General features: G+C 44.9%; 1 protein-coding gene across 2 annotated transcripts in view; it reads left to right on the forward strand.

Annotated features, from left to right (window-relative positions):
• Positions 1-4,805, forward strand: part of GLG1 (golgi glycoprotein 1) — a 115,519-nt gene extending 110,714 nt beyond the window's left edge. For both annotated transcript variants that reach the window (XM_036345079.1, XM_036345080.1), the window contains one exon: positions 44-4,805. In XM_036345079.1, coding sequence (XP_036200972.1) covers positions 44-211 — 168 coding nt within the window. In that variant the 3' untranslated portion in view covers positions 212-4,805. The remainder of the gene's footprint in view (positions 1-43) is intronic.
• The last annotated feature ends 13,332 nt before the right edge of the window (positions 4,806-18,137 follow it).

Genomic DNA, 18,137 nt, shown 5'->3' on the forward strand with positions numbered 1-18,137 from the left:
GCCCGGTTCTCTCAGAGGGTGATGCTGTCGTATGTTACTCCAGGTGGCCCCCGCGGATGGCTTCTCTGACCTCGCCATGCAGGTGATGACGTCCCCGTCAAAGAACTACATTCTCTCCGTGATCAGTGGGAGCATCTGTATATTGTTCCTGATTGGCCTGATGTGTGGACGTATCACCAAACGAGTGACACGAGAGCTCAAGGACAGGTAGAGCCACCTTGGCCACCAAAGGAACTGTCTGTCCAGTACCTAGTTTGTACAGACCTCCTGTATAGCGTACCCTCTCACCTCGTTCTTCTCAGAGGTGCCACCAACAAACACCCATGTTAGAGCAGCAGCAGGTACCACTGCATTGTCCCATCTCAGACTTCACCCATGTCATGGTGTCCCTCCTTCCGGCCATCTGTGCAGCATCAGCCGCTGGCCACTTGGTTATCGCCGTTGTTGGCAGACTTAGGTTTACCTGTAGACAAGTCTCTCTCATACCAATGGAACCACAGGTACTTCCAGAACCAACTCATCTGACCTGCAACTCAAATGATTTCTTAAAAAAACAAAAACAAAAAAAATAACACACACACACACACACACACACACACACACACACACACAGGAAATAAGTTTTTAAAGAAAGGAAAAAATGTATATAGTAGCATACCTCCTCCAAGCTTGATTTGGGCAGTGGGCTCTTTCTTCTGTGTGACTATGTATAATGAAGACAGGACGTTAAAGGGGAAACACTCCACCCAATATGCTACAACTGGGATGTCTTGCTCATTTCTCAAAAGCACCTTTGGGCCATGTCAGGGCCATGGACTTCACCAAGTGGTGGGAAACCACTAACCAGCCAACTTCGGATCCTGTTTTCTTCTGCTGAAACAGTGATGCCTTCCAGTTTCCACCCTAAAGAGCCACTGCTGGTCAAGACCCCCATGGCCATATGTATTCCTACGATCTCCTCACCTCAGTGAAGTAAAGCCGGAGCCTCCCTAGGCGAGGGGCAAATGGACTGGGGAGAAGATCAAAACTCTGTGATGCTGATCTGCACTGAGAGGCGGGACTCGGGTCCCCAGGCAGCAGAATCCCAGTGCCCTCCCTCCTCCAGGCTAGTGCAGGGCTCGGCTGCCTGGGGATTGCCCTGCTGGGCGGCAGGTGCTGGGAAGCAGCGCATGTGGGGGAGGGGCTGGGGGAGGAAGGAGGAGCCAGGGCTTGATTCACTTTGCTTTATTTTTTAGGCAACGTTGCAGGTCAGGGCAGTGGCTTAGAAAGATGTAGCATGGTCTCAGGTGTGACTGCAGTTCAGCCTGACCTTTTTGCAGGCTCTGAGCCACCTTCCTAGACAGCTCCTTTATGCCTCTACATGCAGAGGGCGTGGAAAGTTCTTACATTAAAAGATGGAGGCTTTCTCCATTCTTTTCCTTTCTGTCCGTTTGCTGCATACACCCACGGTAGAAGGCATTGGCTAAATGTTGTACTTTGGGGATTCGTCAGTCTTTTCAGAATCTGAGTTAATGGGAGCAATATTCCTGGCCACTCTCCCTCACCCCACGGTGTGGAGGTGACAGGTTGGAGCGTACAGAGGGAGGACGCAGGCATCATGGTTCTACCCAGCACGGCTGGCTTGACTTGGGGCATGGAGTCACAGTGGCTGCCTAGAGGGCGGCGTGTACAGTAGGAGATATATTTATATAATATATATTTTATTAACCTGTTAGACGTCCACAAAGTGTTATAAATCATGTGCCTAAAACTGTCTGCATAGACCATGGCGCCCTTCCCCCCCGCCCCCTTGGCCACCGTCCATGTGTGCTGTGGACCTTCACATTCGTCTCCCCTGAGAGGTGTTCAGTGCAGAGTGGGTCAGTTTATGGGTCAGTTGGTCCACGTTGCTCCTGCCCTGACCTGACTGGCGTGTATTTGATACTGTGGTCTTCTTTTTCTTTCATTTCTCCTTGCGACCTTTCCTGGAGGCAGTGGCTTCCAGAAGCCAGCTGTGTGTTACCCCTGCCTGGGCTAACAAGTCACCGAGGGAGCCACTCAGCAGCTTGGCTCCCTCAGTCCTGCTCTTAGGTCTTCCTGATGCTCAGCAACTGAGACTCTTCCGTCTCATAAAACTTGAAACTCTGGGAGTCTGAGCAACACCCCTTCCACCTCCACTGTTGGGCCAAATTGAGCTGGTCCCAACCATTTCCCCAGGGGTTCCCACTTGGGTGGTGGAGGTTGCTGAGGCTTGGGATCGAGAAGTGGGGTGTCCTCTAAATGCAGGCCCCCTGACGTGTCTGGTGTTGTTTACAGGATTGGATTGATGTTCACCATTTGGAGGGGCCGGTACCATTCTCATCTCTGCAGTCTCCCTCCCTATACATGTCAAACATCTCCATAATTTAATGCCTCCATATTTCTGTTCTTTCTGAGCTGGGACGATCTCCTTCATTGTCTGCAGCAGATCTGGAAGTTTGAGGAGTTTGATTCTTGAAACTTTTGTTGCCTTTAGAGATGGTCGGAATAGAAGGGGTACTCTGCCTCTGTCTGCAGTGGCTTGTAAGAAAGCATTTCCCCAGCCTCCTGGAGCAGTCTGATGTGATGGTTCTTGGGACTCCAGGCAGATTGCCACGCCCAGCACCACCTGCACCTGCAGCTGTACCTCTGCTGCTCTGCACTTGGTGTCACAAAACAGATACACAGGCACTCTGGTTGCCAGCCTCCGATCAGTAGAGAGTAAGTCACCTAGCCTAGAATTAGCAAAGGAGGAACCATGGCCCTAGTGGAAGAGCTGATGACAGACCTTGGCATTTATCTCTTCTGATGCCCAGCCCCTGAACAATAACATAAGCAGCAGGTGGGGGTTTGGCCAAGGCCAAGGCTCCTGGCAATTGTTGAAAATGACAGTAGCCAGGTAACTCCCCTGGCCTTACCAGCTCTCTCCAGTGTCTCAGGGACTCATACCTGGTGTGCTCCACGATATTCCAGAGGCATCAGGAGGGCAGCCTCCTGGGCTGGAGGCACTGCGTACAGGCGGAAATCAGAAATCTGGGCAAAATATCAAGAACAAGACGAATACCCCCTACTGGAGCGTCTCCCGCAGAGGGTGGCTCCAGGAGGAGACCACCTGGTGCCCCCCTGGCCCTCTACTATTCCTGCTGTCCCAAGAGAAGCTGCTAGCAAGGTGTGCCGAGATGGGCGTCCTCGCAAAGGCTCTAGATCTCTGCCTTCCCCTGATGCGTCTGCCAGTACTCCCAGCCCGTTCTGTGGGTCCAGTCAGCTCGTTCGGAGCCTGTGCATCCTTAGAAGCCAGGGGAGCTCTAGTGTTCAGTGAGCAGGTGTTGACCTCATTGCCAGCCTTCAGGGATTTCCATCCTGCACTTTTCTGGGGGACAGAGCAGTGCTGCTGGCGGGGGGAGAGCTGCTTTCCTGGAGGAGGTGACAGAACATTCCTGAGACCCCATCTCTTTCCATTTCCTGAGGTCACAGGATAGAAGGGTGGATGTTCTGGCCTCACGGTCGGGTCGTAGCGTCCATTTACAGCTGTGTCAGCTGTGTGCTGACTTCCCTACTTTCTCCCAAGAGAAGAGTCCCTGATATGAGTGTGACTTCCGGAATTGTCTCCCATCCGCCCTGCCCCCAGGCTGTGGTACTACTTCTAGCCCCAAGTCCCCACCTCAGCGATTCACCAGGGAGGGTAGACTGCTTCCTGGGCTCCTTTCTTAGCTGACCTCCAAGGCCTTCACTTCCCATTTCTTCCTCTCCCTCACATATAACTCACACTAAGCAAGCAGATGTGGAGAAGGAAGCTAGAATAGGTACCACTGGAAGCAAGCCAGCCCAGTCTGACACGTTCAACCTAAATTTTGGCCATAGAACAAAAATAATACGGCTTTTAAATGATGTTTATTTGTATTTCATGTTCTTGTAAATTTGAAAAACCTCAAGGATCCCTTTTATATTTCCCACCATCTGTGCAGCACCAAAGTAGTTTTGTGAAATGCAGCACCCCAGTGCCCTGGCTTTCCGGGACACTCCTCCGCATTGGTCTTTGACTCCCCAGGCCCTGGGCCAGAGCGGAAGTTCTCTCGTTTGTCTGCTTGGCTGCTCCTCTAACTGTACTGCTCGTCGTCCTCCTCCTCTCCACTAGGCAATCAAGAATCACATTTTAGGGCAACCACGTCAGCAGATCAGTCATGACTCTTCAGTGACCGGTTCCCCCAAGCCATCTAGTGAGGTCACTGGAGACCCAGGTGGATGGTCTGCTCGGGCTGGTGGTGACAGGATCCTGACGGTGGTTTCCTCCCCTTCCCCCTTCCCAAAATCCATTGCGTTTCACAGGTAGGGATGTTGGGTTACGTGCAGTAGAGAACTCTCCCTGGGCAAGCAGAAAATTCAGATAGTGCCTCTATATTCTGTTTTTGCCTTCCCCCAACGTAGGGTTGACACCTGGACCCAGAGCCCAGCAGGCCCTATGGCAGACATGCTGGGGGGTTGAGGTCAGACTGCAGTGCCCTGGACACAGTGGCTCCTCCCAACAGTGCTCCCAGGTCAGCCCGAGCAGGAAAACAGACTGCAGCACATGCTGTGTGAGATCTTAGGCCTTTACCTTTTTTTTTTAAGAAAGAAAGAAAAGTAAAATGAACAAGCCTCTTTTGTAAATGGTTTTCCTTTCTATGTATAAAATCCCTGCAGTTCCTTGTTTTTACATGTTCTTGCTGTGTAATTTTGAGATGTTACTGAGATTCTGAACATAATGTGCATTTTTTTTCTGTACAGATGAAATGGGAGAATTTAATAAAGAGTTTGCAGGTTTTTACTTGTTAAATCTTCTCTGTGGTGACTGGGAAGACTCTGCACCCACCTGCTCCGCCTGTAGAAGCCCATGGGGCCAGGAGCACCGACTGTGAACGTGTCACTGATGCTCACAGACCTTGCTGTTGGGTTCTTAGTATTCGTGGTTCAGTCAAGCAGAGTAAGACCATGGGACGTTTAGAGCAGAGATGGAAGTCAGATCCGGGTTTCTGTGACTCTCAGGCTGATGTGTCCAGAATTATTCATCCTAATGATGTGTTTAAGCCATAGCCTGAGGCTCCTTCTGGGAAGGGCACCTGCCTGGACCCTCTCCTTACAGTTACGGCACATGGATGCCACCTGGTCTAGTGGCCGCCTTCCAGGTGAGGTCCAGAGCTGGGCTGCACTTGCTTCCTGTGACCTGCCCAGCTCTGGGGTCTGACCGCTGTGCCACCCTTGCTGGGCCTTTTCTTTGACCTCTTCATTCAGCAAAGCTGATTTGCATCTGTGTGTTTTCAAAGTAATCGCCTAATGAATAGATGGCAGCAAAGATGTCTTAAAGCCGTAACGGCCATAGTAGGATTCGAGTAACGGGATGTTCAGTGAGAAAGGAATGGGTAACCTGGGACGCAAGGTTTCTTCTTAGAACTTCCAATCCATCTCGGCAGCTGTCACCGAGGAGGCGGTGGGCCTGGGTAGAAGTGGAGGCCGGGAGAAGGTGAAGAGTGGAAGGAATCCCAGCTGCAGATAGTCCTCATTGAAGGGAGCTCTGGGCAGCCATCAGCCCCGAATGGGAGCAGCCTAGTACCTGGTACTCTTCAGTGTCCTAGAGAAGCCGCCTGCTTTGCTGTAAGTGCGGGGATTGAGATGCAGGGCTCAAGCTCCCTGTCCCAGGCCCCCCAAGGGAAAGTGGCGCACCTGGCCCAGCTGCACTCGGCCCCTCAGAGAGATGCTCAGCGATGACAGGGAACATGCTGCCAGCCGAAGCCTCGGCCGTCTCAGGATCAGCACCCACCCCAAACGTTGCATGTTTGGTTTTTCTGGTAGAAGATGCTTGAGCTCCCGCCCTGCCAGCAGTGCACTCGTCAGAGCCCTCCTTCTCTTCTGCATCACCACCAACCAAAGCTCCCTCCAAGGGGCTCCACCATCTCCACCTTCCTTCCCAAGCCACTGCCACCTGCTCCACTGCCGTCCTACACAGCAGGGGTACTCAGACTCCCTGATAGAGCAGGTGGTACCTTCTCAAAGATACACGGGCCTGAAAACATGGCACAGTAGTAGGTGCCCTCATCAGCAGGGCTGGCATTGCCCACAGTAATGCATGTGGCATTCTGGGCCAGGTCTATGCCAGGAAGCGGGTTCACAGCCCTTTCTCACTGACTCGGCCAGAAACCGACCCATCCATTGCTGGTACCAAGACAAGACATGGTCCAGGCAGCACTGCCCTGCACCACACACCAGATCTGCGGGTTACCTCGCCCACTCATCACAGAAGGCTGAGGCTGGAGGCACCTGAAGGGGCAGAGAGACTAGTGACCACTCGAAATTACTCATGGTCATTTATGAGTCGTTTACTCTCAGCTCAGACGAATGTGAGGGCTTTCTAGAGAGCCACTTGGCAATACCTGTGAAAATTGTAATTCATCGTACCCTCTGATCTAGCAATTCTATTTTCTTTTTTTTTTTTTCTTTTTTTTTTTAATATATTTTATTGATTTTTTACAGAGAGGAAGGGAGAGAGATAGAGAGTTAGAAACATCGATGAGAGAGAAACATCGATCAGCTGCCTCCTGCACATCTCCTACTGGGGATGTGCCCGCAACCCAGGTACATGCCCTTGACCGGAATCGAACCTGGGACCTTTCAGTCCACAGACCGACGCTCTATCCACTGAGCCAAACCGGTTTCGGCTAGCAATTCTATTTTCATATTAACCTGTAAAAATAGTTGAACTCAGGTATATTGGCATGCCTACAAGGGTGTTATAATAATCTTTATAGTAATGAGAAACTAAACAACTATAAATAGAGCAGAGGTTAAATTTTAAAGTGAGACACCCATATCATGCAATACTATGCAGCCCCCAAAAATGAAAGTGTAGGACTTGCATTTTTGGTAGGATGGAGTATTTTGTAGCTGAAAGATTCTCCCCGTGAGAACAACTAGAAAAGCTAGTGAAACTGGTGATTTTTATGGCTTAAAGGAGTTGCAGAAGCAACAGTAACCCAAGGAAGTGAAGATTATAGAGAGGCTGGTGCAGCTACTGTGATAAACTATGGAGTTTCCTTAAAAAATTAAATATGGAACTGCCATTTGACCCAGTGGTCCCACTTCTAGGAATATATCCTAAGAAACCCGAAACACTCACCAGAAAGGATACATGCGCCCCTATGTTCACAGCAGCACAGTTTATAATAGCTAAGACTTGGAAACAGCAAGTGCCCATCAGCAGACGAGTGGATTAAAAAACTGTGGTACATTTACACCATGGAATACTATGTGACAATAAAAACAAAGAACTCTTACCGTTTGCCACAGCATGGAAGGACCTGGAGGGAATGATGCAGAATGAAATAAGCCAGTCAGAGAAAGACAAGTATCACATGATCTCACTTATATGTGGAATCTAATGAACCAAATAAACTGATGGTCAAAAATAGACCCAGAGACATAGAAGCATGAACAGACTGTTGAACCTCAGAGGGAAGGCAGGGGAGGCTGGGTGGGAGGAGAGAAACCAATGAACTTTATGCATATATACGTAAGCCCTGGACACAGACAGTGGGATGGTGAGGGCCTGGGGGGGCGGTGGGGGGGGCGGGAGTGGGCTGGAAGAGGGTAATGCGGGGGGGGGGGGGGGGAGAGAACCTATGTAATACTTTCAACAATAAAGATTTTTTAAAAAAGAAAAGACTGCAGAGAGGAGAGGACCATGGAGAGGCAAGTTGACAATCTGCAGCCACTTGCATTTGCCAATTCTGGCAGGAGGCCGAGGATCCAGGTTTTCCCCAGGCACAAGCCTTCAGGTGGAACAAGAGACATTAACAGTTTTTTAAAGTTTTTCAGCCTAGAGTGACAAAATTGAAGGCTTCTGGGACCTTAAAAATAGGTTCAGGTCTCCCTCCATTTACTGAAGTCTGAAATATTAAAAGATGCGAACCTACAAAGCTAAAACCGAACTTCTGTAAAGCAGGCCAGAATTTTGCAGAATCAGTGCCAAGAAGATAAAGATCAGAGCTCAGGACTGCTCAAAAGGAGACTCCTAGTGGATACACCAGGATTTCAGTTGAAAGCCCTAAAGAACCAAACCCTAGGGACGGACCATTTGACAACCACCATAGTAATAACTGCTCAGGTGAAAAGCATCAATAGGCAATAAAAACTCGGTAAACGTTTTGGTGTTTGTGTGTGTGTGTGTGTGTGTGTGTGTGTGTGTGTGTGTGTGTGTTGAGATGTTGAGAACAGGGTACTCAAATATTCTCAAAGCACCTCCCCCAAAATTAGTTATCTATATATAGAGAGAGGGGAAAAAATAGTAACTTATGGAAAAACCTGGCTGGCCCAGCTTAACCATATAGAATGGGACAAACAGACATTATGTGCCCTGTGCTAGAATACATTAAGGACACAACATCCCTTTTGTGGTAATCCTGTCAAAAATGCATAGCCTGAATCTAATCATGAGGAAACACCAGACAAGCCCAAACTGAGGGACATTCTATAAAATAACTGGCCTGCATTCCATCATGAAAGATAAAGACTATGAAACTGTTCCAGATGGAAGGAAACTTAAAGACACGTGATAACTAAATGCAGTGTGTGATCATGGACTGGATCCTGGACCAGAAATTTTTTTTTAAATCTTGCTCTAAAGAATATTGGTGGGAGAATTGGTGAAATTTGAATAAGATTTGTAGATTAAATAATATTTTATTGTTCATTTCCTGATTTTGATCATTGTACTGTGTTAAACTAAGACTGATGTTTGTTAGATTTCCCATCAGAAATGATGGAAGGCCTTAGCTGGTTTGGCTCAGTGGATAGAGTGTCAGCCTGCGGACTGAAGGGTCCCAGGTTCGAGTCCAGCCAAGGGCACATGCCTGGGTTGCAGGCTCCATCCCCACTGGGGGGCGTGCAGGAGGCAGCCATCAATGATTCTCTCTCATCATTGATGTTTCTATCTCTCCATCCCTCTCCCTTCCTCTCTAAAATCAATAAAAATACTAAAAAAAAAAAAAAAAAAAAAAAAAAGAAATGATGGAAGCCAGAAGACGATGAAACAACATATTGTGGTGTGAAAAAACTGACAATGTAGAATTTTTTTACCTAATGAAAATAGCCTTTAAAATAAAGGTGTTTTCAGATAAGAGCTGAAAGAATTTGTCACCATCAGTCTTGTACAAAAAGAATCCTAAACAAAAATCCAGGGAAAGGAGAAATTATCCTAGTTGAAAATATGGAAATACATGAAGAGTACTAGAAAGGGTAGTAGTTAAACAAAAATAAATATCTGTACAAAGATATAGAAATGTCTTTTTAAATATATATATATATATATGTTATTGATTTCAGAGAGGAAGGAAGAAGGAGAGAGAAAAAGGGGAAAAAAGGAGAGAGAGAAACATCAATGATGAGAATCATTGATCGGCTGCCTCCTGCACCCCCCGCCCCCACCCCCCCGATTGGGGATCGAGCCCACAACCCGGGCATGTGCCCTTGACCAGAATCAAACTCGAGACCCTTCAGTCTGCAGGCCAACGCTCTATCCACTAAGCCAAACAGACTAGGGCAACATTTTTTAAATAATCCAAAAGAAGACAAGAAATAAGAGAAAAAGGAACAAGAAACAAGTAATACAGTAGGTATAAACATAAATATATTAGTAATTACACTAAATGTAAGTGGACTAGATTCTACAATTAAAAGACCAAGATAGAATGGATTAAAAATTTTAAATATATTCTGCAGTTATTTATTAGCCTTGGAGATGAGAAACTAGACTATGGATTAAAATGTAACAACTTTAGGCCACTAACAAAAGACACATTTTAAATATTAGCATATCAAAAGATTGTAAGTAAAAATATGAGTATAATTAGTGTAGCTAACTAAAATCAGACTTAGTAGACTTTAAGGCAAGAAACATTACTATAGATAAAGATGTACACTTAATGATGTAAAGGCGAATCTATAGGAAGACATAAACCTAACCATACCAATGATCATATTAAAAGTAAATTATCTAAATGCCTCCAAAAGGTCTGGTTGGGTTTTTAAAAAAAGGATCCAACTGTATTTCACCCACAAGAAACTCAAAGACAAAAATAGTTGAGAAAAAGGATGGAAATGCTATACCATGCTACTATGAATTTTTTTAAAAAACTGAAATGGCAGTATCAAAATCAAATAAAGTAGATTTCAAGGCAAAGAATATTACTGACTGTAAAAAGGTTTGTTTCATGTTAAAAGAGTTCAATTAATCAATAAAATGTAATAATCCGAAACATTTATGTACATAACAAGAGTTTCAAAATAAAAGAAGCCAAAGTAATAGAACTGTGTGAAAAGACGGATTAATCTAAAATAACAGCCAGCGATTTCAGTACCCATCTTTCAATATTTGATAGAAGTAGACAGAAAATCACCGAGCACACAGGTGACTTTAATAATACTATTAGCCAATTTGTACTAAGTGGTACTTATAGAACGCTCCACCCAACAACTGTCAAATGTACTTGGCTTTTCAAGTGCCCATGGACATTTATTAACTTAGACAATACTCTAAGCCATAAAACAAGTCTCAATACATTTGAAAAGATTCAATTCACACAACTATCTTCTTTGTTTACAATGAAATTAAATTAGAAGTCAATAGCAAAAATATTTGGAAAATAAATAGCATACTTCTAAATAACCTATGGGCCAAAGAATCAATCAGGAAGTAAATTGGTATTTTGACCTGAATGAAAATAACACGGTGTGTCAGAAAATGTGTGGATGCTGCTGAGGCTGTCTCTGTAAACAGGCACAGGGATATTATCCACGTGATAAACTGTTCTAACTAGATTATGGTGATAGTTTCACAATTTGGTAAATTTACTAAAAACAAATTGTACACTTAAAATTAGTGAATTTTATGCCTTTTATATTTCTTTATTTTTCTTTATTGATTAAGGCATTACATATGTGTCCTTATCGCCCCATTGTCCCCCCCACCTCCCCACTCATGCCCTCACCCCCCTGGTGTCTGTGTCCATTGGTTAGGCTTATATGCATGTATACAAGTCCTTTGGTTGATCTCTCCCCCTTACCCTCACCCTCCCCTACCTTCCCTCTGAGGTTTGACGGTCTGATCAATGCTTCTCTGTCTCTGGATCTGTTTTTGTTCATCAGTTTATGTTGTTCATCATCTTCCACAAATGAGTGAGGTCATGTGATATTTATCTTTCTCTGACTGGCTTATTTCACTTAGCATAATCCTCTCCAGTTCCATCCATGCTGTTGCAAATGGTAAGAATTCCTTCTTTTTCTTTTTTTATAGCAGCATAGTATTCCATTGTGTAGATGTACCACAGTTTTTTAATCTACTCATCTACTGATGGGCACTTAGGCTGTTTTCAAATCTTAGCTATGGTGGATTGTGCTGCTATGAACATAGGGGTGCATATATCCTTTCTGATTGGTGTTTCTAGTTTCTTGGGATGTAGTCCTAGAAGTGGGATCACTGGGTCAAATGGGAGTTCCATTTTTCACTTTTTGAGGAAACTCCATACTCTGTTCTCCACAGTGGCTGCACCAGTCTGCATTCCCACCAGCAGTGCACGAGGGTTCCTTTTTCTCCGAATCCTCGCCAGCACTTGTCATTTGTTGATTTGTTGATGATAGCCATTCTGACAGATGAGATGGTACTTCACAGTCGTTTTGATTTGCATCTCTCAGGTGATTAGTGACTTTGAGCATGTTTTCATGTGTCTCTTGGCTTTCTGAAATGTCCTCTTTTGAAAAGTATCTATTAGGTCTGTTTCCCATTTTTTGATTGGGTTATCTTCCTTTTGTTCAGTTGTATGAGTTCCTTGTTTTTTTTTGTTTGTTTGTTTTTGTTTTGTTTTTTATACATACTTAAATATATTTTTATTGCTTTCAGAGAGGAAGGGAGGAGAGAGAGATAGAAACATCAATGGTGAGGAAGAATCATTGATCTGCTGCCTCCTGCACACCCCCTACTCGGGATTAAGCCCACAACCCAGGCATGTGCCCTGACCGGGAATCAAACTGTGACCTCCTGCTTCACAGGTCTACACTCAACCACTGAGCCACACCAGCTGGGCCAGGATTCTCATTCTTGTCCCAATTGCTCTCAACATGTGTCACCAGTGATTCCGTCAGTTTGCGAAGAATATAGGCTTCATGGACTTAGTGAACTTCCTTGAATGGGTCATTCAAGAAAGAAACAATGCTAGCTAGCTCTTTGTACATAAAATAAAATTTTGCCTAGCCAGCGTGGCTCAGTGGTTGAGTGTCTACCCGTGTACCAGGAGGTTATGGTGTGATTCCCTGTTGCAGGCTCCATCCCCTGTGCAAGGTGTGCAGACGGCAGCCAATCAATGACTCTCTCTCACCACTGATGTTTCCATCTCTCTCCCTCTCTCTTCCTCTCTGAATCAATAAAAATATATTTTTAAAATATATATATATTTTTTTTTACAATTTCTTTTTTTTTTTTTTTTAATTAAATCTTTATTGTTCAGATTATTACATTTGTTCCTCTTTTTTTCCCCCCATAACTCCCCTCCTCCCAGTTCCCGCCCCACCCTCCGCCCTCACTCCCCACCCACTGTCCTCATCCATAGGTGCACGATTTTTGTCCAGTCTCTTCCCGAATCTCCCACACCCCTTTCCCCCCCAGGAATAGTCAGTCCATTCCCTTTCTATGTCCCTGATTCTATTATAATCAACAGTTCATTCTGTTCATCAGATTATTTATTCACTTGATTCTTAGATTCACTTGTTGATAGATGCATATTTGTTGTTCATCATTTGTATCTTTACCTTTTTCTTCCTCTTCCTCTTCTTAAAGGATACCTTTCAGCATTTCATATAATCCTGGTTTGGTGGTGATGAACTCCTTTAGCTTTTCCTTATCTGTGAAGCTCTTTATCTGACCTTCAATTCTGAATGATAGCTTTGCTGGATAAAGTAATCTTGGTTGTAGGTTCCTGGTATTCATCACTTTGAATATTTCTTGCCACTCCCTTCTGGCCTGCAAAGTTTCTGTTGAGAAATCAGCTGACAGTTGTATGGGTATTCCCTTGTAGGTAACTGAGTTTCTTTCTCTTGCTGTTTTTAAGATTCTCTCTTTATCTTTTGCTCTTGGCATTTTAATTATGATGTGTCTTGGTGTGGTCCTCTTTGGATTCCTTTTGTTTGGGGTTCTCCGCGCTTCTTGGACCTGTAAGTCCATTTCTTTCACCAGGTGGGGGAAGTTTTCTGTCATTATTTCTTCAAATAGGTTTTCAATATCTTGCTCTCTCTCATCTTCTGGCACCCCTATAATTCTGATGTTGGTACGCTTGAAGCTGTCCCAGAGGCTCCTTACACTATCCTCGCATTTTTGGATTCTTTTTTCATTCTGCTTTTCCGGTTGGGTGTTTTTTGCTTCCTCGCATTTCAAATCATTGACTTGATTCTTGCGCTCCTCTGGTCTGCTGTCGGGAGTCTGTATAATATTCGTTATTTCAGTCCGTGTATGCTTAATTTCTAGTTGGTTCCCCAATATAAGATCGAGGGTCTCATTAGTTTTCTTGTAGATCTCATTAAGTTTATCGGCGGCTTCTAAACAGTTCTTGAGAGACCTTAAAAGTGTGGTTCTGAACTCTATATCTTCCATTGACAATTTTGTCCTGTTTCTTTGTCTCCGCATTTTGTTATGCTTCCTTGGTGCACCCCCTAGTGGTCTTTGTTCGCAGTCTTATAGTTAAATCTTGATTGTTGTAGCTAATTCCAGGGAGGGTTTGACCTCCAGGCCAAGTGGCTATGAGAATCAGCTGTGTCTGCAGTGAGAGAACTTCTGTCCTCTAGGGAGGTGCTAATCTAGCCTTTGCCTGAGGCTACCCGGCAAATGCCTCTGTGCAGGGCTTGGGCGGGGCGGGTTGCACAGGATCAACAGGGTGGGCCGGAGAGAGCAGTTATGGCGGCTCTCAGTCCCGTCCCCAGGGGCTCTGCCTCTCTGAGTCCCAGCACCCGCTGCAAAGCTCAGAGAGAAAGCTGCACTCACTCTGACCGAAGCCAGACAGTCCCGCTTCTCCTGTTTGAGTCTGGGTCCCTAAAGACTCGGCTGTATCTGGAGCTCAGAGTCTGCGACTCCCTCCCGATTGAAAATGCCAACCGCGCCCTCCGCTGCCAGCCCACTCCGCGCACTCTGCACCTCAGAATTTGACTTCAGCACTGTGCCTCCTCTGAGTGTCCGTATGCGTTTCTCTTTCCTCCTAGTTGTAGGACTTCCACTCAGCCGGCGTTCCTGTGGTTCTGGGTGCTGTCCCTTCCGTTTTTTGGTTTCACTTTTGACGTAGTTGTTCAAAGCAGCAAACTCCGGCGTTAAGCTATGCCGCCATCTTGGTTCTCTCTATTGGTGCCACCTCCTCTTCACATCAGCATATCCTACCCTTGATTTTTCATTCCAGGTCAAGGCACTGCTTGGTGTGCCCAATGGCTTCCTGCGTGCACTCTTAAAGTAGAAAAGGAAATGCTGGTTTCAATTCTGAAATGCAGCTTGTTTTCAGAGATGTTTTAGAAATGCAGCAAATCTCTCTGCATACCCGATGCAACGGTAAGCTCCAGTGGCCAAGAGAGAGAGAGACCTGATGGGACCATGAGTTCCTTATAAATGTTGGAGATTAAACCCTTGTCAGAGATAACATTGGCAAATATGTTCTCCCAGGCAGTGGGCTTTCTTGTTGTTTTGTTGATGGTTTCTTTTGCTGTGCAGAAGCTTTTTATTTTGATGTAGTCCCATTTGTTTATTTTCCATTGCCCCGGGAGCTGTATTGGTAAAGATATTGCCTTGGCATATGTCTGAGATTTTGCTGCCTGTGGATTCCTCTAATATTTTTATGGTTTCCCGTCTTATGTTTAAGTCTTTTATCCATTTTTAGTTTATTTCTGTGTAGGGTGTAAGTTGGTGGTCTAGTTTCATTTTTTTGCATGTATCTGTCCAATTTTCCCAACACCATTTATTGAATAGACTGTCTTAACTTCATTGTATGCTCTTGCCCCCTTTGTCGAATATGAATTGAGCATAGTGGTTTGAGTTGATTTCTGGGTTCTCTATTCTATTCTTTTGGTCTATATGTTCTTGTGCCAGTACCAGGCAGTTTTGAGAACTGTGGCTTTGTAACAGCTTGATATCTGGTATTGAGATCCCTCCTACTTTGGTCTTCTTTCTCAGGATTGCTACAGCTATTCGGGGTCTTTTTTTATTCCAGATGAATTTTTGGAGAATTCATTCTAGGTCTGTGAAATATGCTGTTGGTATTTTGATGAGGAGTGCATTGAATGTATAGATTGCTTTGGGTAATATGGACATTTTAATGATGTTGATTCTACCAATCCGTGAACACGGTATGTTCTTCCATCTGTTTATGTCTTCTTCTATCTCTTTTTTTCAGTGTCCTGTAGTTTTCTGAGTATAGGTCTTTTACCTCCTTATTTAAGTTTATTCCTAGGTATCTTAATTTTTTTGGCGCAATGGTAAATGGGATTATTTCTTTAATCTCTCTTTCTGTAAGTTCACTATTGGTGTATTAAAATGCCATAGATTTCTTGTATGCCTTTTATATTTCAAAAAAGGTTGTTTTTAAAAACACATACTACTAGAAAGAAAGAAAACTTTCATTATTTATAGACAACCTGATGGTGTATGTATAGTAAATTTTAAAATGGATCAACTGTTAGAATTAATAAATGAGTTTAGCAAGCTCACTGGATATTGAAAATAAATTGTATTTCTGCATATCATCTACAAATAGACAAAACAAAAATATCATTCATGATAGCATCAAAAAATGTCAAATACCTAGAGATAAATCTAACAAAATATATGGAAATCCTCCATAATGAAATCTACATAACATTATTGAAACAAATTAAAGAAAATGTGAATAAATGGAGGGATATACTATATGCATGCATTAGAAAATCAGTATTTTTTAAAATATATTTTTATTGATTTCAGAGAGGAAGGGAGAGAGAGAGAGATAGAAACATCAGTGGTTTAGCACTGACCTATGAACCAGGAGGTTGCGGTTCCATTCCAAGTAGGGGCACATGCCCTGGTTACGGGCTCAATCCCTGGTGTGGGGCATCCAGGAGGCAGTCGATCAATGATTCTCTCTCATCATTGATGTTTCTGTCTCTCCCTCTCCTTTCCTCTCTAAAATCAATAAAATATATATGTATTGTTTAAAAATAACAGGTTACTCAGGAGAACAAGAGTAGAGGGTGACTTTTCAATGTATATTTTTTTAATTTAAATTTTTTTGTATTATCTCAACTGTTTCAAACTAAAATTAAGCAGAAATTGACCAACCAGGACAGACTTTCCCTGGGACGCAGTGCGGATTGAGAGCGAGTGGTGAGGGAAGGGAGAGTATTGTGGTGGTATTGGAGTCTTCCTGAAGAGGTGAGTGCAGCCCCTTGGCGGAGCATGGTAAGAGACACAGGAAACAGACAGAATCCCCCTCTACCTCTGACGTCAGAGCTCCGTGTGGGCTTCCCGAGAGACTCCGTGAAGAAAGCAAACACTTACAAGCTAAGGAGAGAGGCCTCGCCACAGACCAACCCTGACAACGCCTTGATCCTGGACATCTAGCTTCCACAACTGTGAAAAAATAAATTTCTGCTGTTTGAAGCCAAAAAAAAAAAAAGCTCAGTGGGGGGCATCCGGTTGTCTGGTGAGGGCGGAACAGACTGTGTTCGATGACACAGCATCAACATAACCCTTGAAGGGCCCAAAGTACTCACAGGAGCAGCAGTGCAATGGATTCGATTACACTTTGAAGGGAAAAGAAGATCCTGAGAAGTGAGCACTGCCGGGGGTGGCACCGGAAACCACAGCCAGGAGGGCTGTTCTAACTGCCCCACCGCAGATAACAGCCAGTGGCTTCACCTCAACACCCATCACAGGCTGTCATTAGAGGGCGTAAACCCTGACCCCCAGGAAAGTCGGGGAGGAAAAGCAAGAGATTTTATCTTTTAAAAGGGCCAAATGTAAAAGCATTGCTTTAAAGATACAGCACGTCGGGGCTGTGTGGCCAGACTGCTACACTCAGCCGCAGCACTCGGGGTAGCTCACGGGGTCATCGTGCTCCTCGAAACAATCAAGTCAACCTTGAGTGACTGGTAACAACACAGGTGCGTGGTTTCCTGTGTCCCTTGCACCTGCTTATTCTGCCCCCACACGGAGCCCCAGCGACAATGGATCCGCTTTTCCTGCCCCTCTAGGGAGTCTGTGTTAAGATGGCTGCTGCGAGTAATCTTTACATTCGGTTCCTCCCGTCGCACCGTACTGTGATCTGACATGAAGAGAATGTGTAATGGAAGTAAAGCCCACCCCTACCAGTGTCCGGCTTTGGGTCTGCATTAAACGTGTAATCCATGTTCATGTGAAAAAAAAAAAAAGAAGAAGAAAGCACACCCCGGCCGGCGTGGCTCAGTGGTTGAGCGTCGACCTATGAACCAGGAGGTCACGGTTCAGTTGCTGGTCCTGACACAGGCCCAGGTTGCGGGCTCCATCCCCAGAGTAGATCCTCATTGATGTTTCTCTCTCTCTCTCTTCCTTCCTCTCTGAAATCTATAATAATAAAAGTGTAAGATGCTAATAGTTCGGACATCCTTCCGGACGAAGCCAGGGCTGCGAGGGAAGCCCAGGTCCCAGGTGCCAGAGGGAAGCCGGTGCTGGCAGTCGGCAGCCGGGGGAAGGAAGGCCTACTCTTGCAGGGATTTCGTGCATCGGGCCTCTAGTCAATAATAAAAATATATATTTTTAAAAAATAATAGAGCACACATATATGTCACTATGTCCTCAAAAAATTGTATAAAAAAGAAAATGGGCCCTGACCGGTTTGGCTCAGTGGATAGAGCATCAGCCTTCAGACTGAAAGGTCCCAGGTTCGATTCTGGTCAAGGGCATGTACCTTGGTTGCAGGCACATCCCCAGTAGGGGGTGTGCAGGAGGCAGCTGATTGATGCTTCTCTCTCACCTGATGTTTCTCTCTATCCTTCTCCCTTCCTCTCTGTAAAAATCAATAAAATATATTAAAAAAAAAAAAAGGAAATGCAACATGCATGTTTTTCATTATAAGTAA

This window comes from Myotis myotis, unplaced genomic scaffold (genome assembly GCF_014108235.1).
Source record: "Myotis myotis isolate mMyoMyo1 unplaced genomic scaffold, mMyoMyo1.p scaffold_m19_p_19, whole genome shotgun sequence".
Lineage (NCBI taxonomy): Eukaryota > Metazoa > Chordata > Mammalia > Chiroptera > Vespertilionidae > Myotis > Myotis myotis.